General features: G+C 51.4%; 1 protein-coding gene across 1 annotated transcript; it reads right to left on the bottom strand.

Annotated features, from left to right (window-relative positions):
• Positions 1-2831: 2831 nt before the first annotated feature.
• Positions 2832-4221, bottom strand: LOC133773596 (calmodulin-like protein 3). The gene has a single exon (XM_062211031.1). The coding sequence runs from the start codon at positions 4071-4073 to the stop codon at positions 3669-3671; it is 405 nt and encodes a 134-aa protein (XP_062067015.1). The 5' UTR covers positions 4074-4221; the 3' UTR covers positions 2832-3668.
• Positions 4222-6192: the final 1971 nt, after the last annotated feature.

Here is a 6192-nt window from a genome sequence, read left to right as displayed (position 1 = left end):
CCGGAGGCTGTTGTGTGATGGGCTGCACTTCTGTGAGTTAACTGAGTCAGGGTGGCTTGTGCCAGCTCCAGTGAGGGACTCACACATAATCTGTGGGTTTGGGGCCCCCCAGCCAGGGGCAGGGGATGCCCGCAGGACACTGCTACCCTCACAGAGGGGCACAGTCAGAGCACATGAGCACAACTGCTTCTCCCTCTGTGACCAGCATTCCCCGCGTGGAGCCCAGCAGGTTGGGAGAGAGGTTGAGATTTGCAACTGAGCACTCCTGGTGGTCCTGCTTCTCTGCAAAGATTCCTTAAAAACCGTGTCCAGGAGAGTAAGCGCCAACGGGAGGAACAGGATTCATTATTCCACTTTGCTGTGGAGCAGCTCACTTCAACCTCCCTGCCTCCTAGCTCCTGTCTTTAGCAAGAAGCGTCTGATCTTTTACTGCTCTGCTTCTGAGGGTCCCTGCTTTGGGGAGGGGAAGGGGCGCGTCAGCTCTGAGACTAAATGGGGCCTTTGCATCTCACCTGCTTGTTCCTGCCCAGTGCAGAGAGGCTCTGGGCACGCAAGGTTCAGGGGTGGTGTATGGGATCACACAAGGAAGATGTGCTCTGGCTGGATTGCCAGGAGGCGGGGAGAAAAACCAAAATATATCTCTATCCCCATTTAACCAAAGCTCAAGCAGCATGGGCAGGTCCCCGTATTTGCAAGAGCTTTGTTAAGTCTGTGACTTGAAAGACTGGGATTAAATGTCAAGCCTCAGCCGGCGCCGCGGCTCACTAGGCTAATCCTCCGCCTTGCGGCACCGGCACACCAGGTTCTAGTCCCGGTCGGGGCACCGATCCTGTCCCGGTTGCCCCTTTTCCAGGCCAGCTCTCTGCTGTGGCCTGGGAGTGCAGTGGAGGATGGCCCAAGTGCTTGGGTCCTGCACCCGCATGGTAGACCAGGAGAAGCACCTGGCTCCTGCCATCGGAACAGCGCGGTGAGCCGGCCACAGCGCGCCTACCGCGGCGGCCATTGGAGGGTGAACCAACGGCAAAAGGAAGACCTTTTTGTCTGTCTCTCTTCTCTCACTGTCCACCCTGCCTGTCAAAAAAAAAAAAAAAATGTCAAGCCTCCAAATGTCAAGCCTCCAGGGGGGCCGGTGCTGTGGCATAGTGGGTTAATGCCCTGGCCTGAAGCGGCATCCCATATGGGCGCCAGTTCGAGACCCGGCTGATCCACTTCCTGTCCAGCTCTCTGCTGTGGCCTGGGAAAGCAGTAGAAGATGGCCTAAGTCCTTGGGCCCCTGTACCCATGTAGGAGACCCAGAGGAAGCTCCTGGCTCCTGGCTTCGGATCGGTGCAGCTCCGGCCATTGCAGCCAATTGGGGAGTGAACCACAGGATGGAAGACCTCTCTCTCTCTCTTTCTCTCTGCCTCTCCTCTCTCTGTGTAACTCTGATGTTCAAGTAAAATAAATAAATCTTTAAAAAAAAGTCAAGCCTCCAGCCAGGTTCTCTACAGTGACTACAACTAACTCATTGTGAAAGAAGACCTCTGTCTTCTTACAGCAGAATTTAGGAGACACCCTGCCAAAAATGCTAGGATCTAAGCCGCGTTTATCCCTGGAGGGTGACGTCATGCTCCTTTTGCCAGGTGGTTCTGTAATTCACATTGGAGCCCCTGTGTTGGCTCTTCTGCTCCCAGCCCTTCTCTTCTCCCTGGGGGAACTGCTATTCAATGACTGTCCAATACTCTGTTCTAATACGTACAGGGACCACTCCAAGATTTCTACCCAAATGTGTTCAACCATCCTTGATTTTGGATGATGGCTGCAGGGTTAGCTCAGCACATGGAATCTGAAAGTCTCTGCTGTCTGATGCACAGTCCTCTCTTCTGTCCCCAGCCAGGAGGATCTAAAATTACACTTGTGCTGGGGCCAGGTCTTACCTGAGATCCCACCAGCCCGTGTCTCCCCAAGATAACATGTGAGAGCTGGCTGCTGTTTCCTCTCCATGCTTGTCTTGTCCCCTGGGCTTTTAGTGAATGGAGGTGTGTTGCCAAGCCTTATAGGGGCTGGAAAGAATCCTTAATGGTGGATTAATGGTAACTGTCATTTATTAAGCACCTACTGCATGCCAGGTAGATTAAGAACATTGTCGCTAATCCTGGCCAGTTCTGGGGAGAGGCCCTGTGATAATCACTGCACGAGGGGCAGTGTTGTAGAGCTGCGATCGAATCGCAGCTTTCCCATTTACGCACTAGTGGTGGGACACTGAGCTGGTTTCTTAAATTCTCTGTGTCTCAGCTTCCTCATTGTGAAAGGAGGAAGGGAGTAACAGTAGCCGCACGCAGGAAGGACAGTGTGAAGGTTGTGAAAGGTGAGGACTGGAATCCCAGGCTGGCTGGCTCCAGAGCCCTTGTCCTTGGTTTACAAATGAGGAAGTATGATGGTAGGGGTTGGGGCTGGGGTGTCATGGAGAAGATTTATCCAGCATTGGCCATCTCTGATGAAACCCAATCTGATGTCTACCTTACAAAATACGACTTCCCTTTAGCACTAAAATGAGCTCTGACAAGGCCTCTGACCTTTGGGCATGACCAGTACTAAAGCAGGACTAATGGTTTCTGAGTGATTTTTGCACCATGTGTGCTGGACCTGCAGTTAGCATCCACGCCCTCACTATCATCCAACCATAATGGGCACATCATACCACCAGTAGGAACGAAAGTGATCACCAGAGCTCCTTCTCAACTGTAGCCATGCAGGTCTTCCAGGAGCTCCACATGGATTTTTAGCCACTCTTTGCTACCAAAGCATTTATTTTATTGAAAGTACATATTCAACATTTACCTTATCCACACTTCTTTCTTTTTGTTATACCCATCAGTACAGGAATTCATTGCATTTTCAAAAAAATAACAATGGAGATTCCTGCCCAGTTTAACCCCAGAATTAACACAGATCATTTCAGTTGGAACCAGAAAAAAAAAAAGGAAGCAAAATAGAACATAAGTGTCTTGTTTATTCCACTGCAGCTTCCCTCTCCCTTTCATTCCCTCTTTCCAGATGAATGTGAACATGTTACAACTGACCCTGGTTTTACTCCCTGCCTCAGAAGATGAGTCACAGTGGTTCAGTGAAGACAGAGTGGAGCCAGCGAGTGCCATGTGGAAGGAAAGTGGTGTTTTCCAGGAGGCCTTACTGAAATTGTCAAAGTCTCCATCACATCTCTCCCTCCATGCCCAAGATGTCTCCCACCCTTCCAAATCTGACAGCAGGTAAAGCCTTCAGTCCTCGGGGCTGCAGGAACTCTGGAATGACCCCAGGGATACAGTGGTCCTGGTGTTGAGTGCCTGCAGGAATCCAGCCCAGGGAACTCTAAGACGTCACCTGTGCCCATCCTGGCAGATGGAAGACTCAGCACAACCTTCACCATCCTTTGGGCCATCCTCCAGCGGAGTAAAGCCTGTACTGCTTCTACTCCCGAGTGATGGGAGGATTTCCTGGTGTGTTGGGCTTGAAGATGTTCTGTATCATTCTGGAGGAGCAGGTAGAAGTTCAGCAGAAAGGAGAGGATGCAGAATGGTGAACTGAATCGACTTTGCCTGAGAAGCAAACAGGAAGCTGGAGGAGAGGAAGAACAAGCAGGAGTCCGAGGTTCTTGCTGCAGGGAGAGGTGGCCCCTGAGCAACGGGGCCTTATTTGGACACCAGCATGCGAACAAACTCCTCATAGTTCACCTGTCCATCTCCATCCATGTCTGCTGACCGGATCATCTCGTCCACTTCCTCATCACTCAGCTTTTCCCCGAGCCTGGTCATCACATGTCTCAGTTCAGCGGCACTGACATAGCCATTGCCATCTTTGTCAAACATGCGGAAGGCATCCCGGATCTCCTCCTCGTTGTCCGTGTCCTTCATCTTCCTGGCCACTGTGCCATTGCCATCCCTGTCCTGGAGCTCTGCCTCGGTGGGGTTCTGGCCCAGGGAGCGCATGACAGTGCCCAGCTCCTGGGTGGTGATGCTGCCATCTCCATCCTTGTCAAAGAGGGAGAAAGCCTCTTTGAATGTGGCCACTTGCTCCTCGGTCAGCTGGTCAGTCATGCTGGCAGGGTATGTGGGTAATGTGGCTGGAGTGGCTGGGCTGGTCTCTGCTGGGCTCCTCGGTGCTGAAAGGACAGGAGGAGATCCCAAGAGGTGCTGGCTGCCTGGCTTTCTAGCCCCAGCTTGAATCGCTGAAGTTTAAGAAGGAGCAGGGTCCTCCCAATCCAGTGGCTTTGCAGGATTGGGCTGCCATTCACAGACACCCACGCCCCTGTGGTTGCCTGAAGGCTGGGTCCTGTTCAGACAGGAAGCCAGGAGCAGGAGCCAGAATGGCCTGCTAACTGAGCTGACGCCACGCCCTCTCTGTGAAACACAGTCAGCTTTCCGCTGTGGCACCAGCATGGCCAGCAAGAGCCACCTGTGATGATACCCTCAATCCTGCTATTTAGGGAAATTAAAAACTCCTGGAGTTTTCCCTTTCCCCTTCAATGCTCCAATATTCTACCTGCCCCCAATCTCCCAGTCTTCATTCAGACAATACCAGCCCACATCCTTTCTCCCCTTTAGCTGAGGTTTTTTGCAGAACCAGAAGCAGAAGTTGTTTTTCCCCATTTTTGGTTTCCAGAGCCTCAGAAGGTTTTCAGAGCAGGAGAAAGGTTTCTTATTCCTCAGGTAGAAACAGTGTTTTCTTACCTCCAGGACAGACACGAATGAGCTCTCTGAGGCTGCTGGAGCACAGGTTCTTGTCCCATGTAAGAAAAGAATTTCAAATGTGAGACAGATTGGCTGTAAGAAAGCTAGCCAAGTATAATGAAACGGTGCAGCTGACAGGCCAGGTGGGCAACTCAGCAAGGCACTGAGTGCCCAGGCTGCATTTAGAGTGGGGTTTATATGGGTATAGGGCCCACTTTTTCCCACTGTTTCTCCTTCTCCTTCCCTGTTGTTTTGGGATACCACTGGACAAATGTGTGGTCAAAGTGAAATTTGTGGAACTCCTGAGGTTTTATTATGCAGTGTTATAGAATCGAATAGCTCCCTTGGCTCTGGACTGGGGTATCTCTAGGAGCAAGAACCCCTCTGCCAGGTTAGCAGACTTGGGCAAGACTTTTAATATGTAAATACTAGGCTGCTTCCAAGCCATGCTCCTTGTATTTTTCTCTCCAGCCTCTTTCACACCATGTGAATGTCTGCATTCTTACCTAACAGGTGGGAGAAGGACTTTCTCCAATCCATTCACTCACTCATTCATGAGTATGTATTGAGTGCCTACTGTATACAGGTGCTAGTCTGGAAGCTGGGAACAGAGGACAGAGCAGATCTCCTTCAATCCTCATGAAGTTCATAGTCCATTGAAAGTAAACTAACAGAGGCCGGCACCACGGCTCAATAGGCTAATCTTCCGCCTGCGGCGCCGGCACCCCTGGTTCTAGTCCCGGTCGGGGTGCCGGATTCTGTCCCAGTTGCCCCTCTTCCAAGCCAGCTCTCTGCTATGGCCCGGGAGTGCAGTGGAGGATGGCCCAAGTCTTTGGGCCCTGCACCCGCATGGGAGACCAGGAGAAGCACCTGGCTCCTGGCTTCGGATCAGCTTGATGCGCTGGCCGCAGAGCGCCGGCCGTGGCAGCCATTGGAGGGTGAACCAACGGTAAAGGAAGACCTTTCTCTCTGTCTCTCTCTCTCTCTCTCTCACTGTCCACTCTGCCTGTCAAAAAAAAAAAAAAAAAAAAAAAAAAAAAAAAAAAAAAGAAAAAAAGTAAACTAACAGAGAAGCTTGAGTAAGGTCGTTAAAGATTTTTGATAAATACTATAAAGGAAATAAAAGGTGGTAATGGAGAGCACAACACTGGCTGAGATGGCCTCTCTGCAGAGAGGGCGACCTTGGGGTGAGAGGCATGCTGAGGCCGAGAAACAGACAAATGACCAGTGAGGCAAGGAAGAAGAGAAGGAAGGAGGTGAAAGAAGGAGAGGCAGAGGAGACCTCAGGGCTCCATGAGGAGTTTTCACTGTTTTCTCTGATCCATGGGCATCCTAGAAGCTTTCAGTAAAGGGCTTGTCTGACCCCTGGGTGGTGTTGGAGCCAGAGCTGAAGACAGGGGCATCTCCGAGAGGAGACACCGAGGGGAAGGACGTGTGGCTGTTCACCAGGCATGTGAACTCAGCTCCTTGTCTCCCAGAAGTCTGT

The sequence above is a fragment of the Lepus europaeus genome, chromosome 14 (assembly GCF_033115175.1).
Source record: "Lepus europaeus isolate LE1 chromosome 14, mLepTim1.pri, whole genome shotgun sequence".
Taxonomy (NCBI): domain Eukaryota; kingdom Metazoa; phylum Chordata; class Mammalia; order Lagomorpha; family Leporidae; genus Lepus; species Lepus europaeus.
Note: the sequence above shows the minus strand (reverse complement) of the source record. Positions and strands in the feature narration are given on the sequence as shown.

Bases quoted from the DNA above. Each gene is read 5' to 3' on its own strand.
- LOC133773596 (XM_062211031.1), bottom strand. From the start codon at position 4,073: ATGACTGACCAGCTGACCGAGGAGCAAGTGGCCACATTCAAAGAGGCT.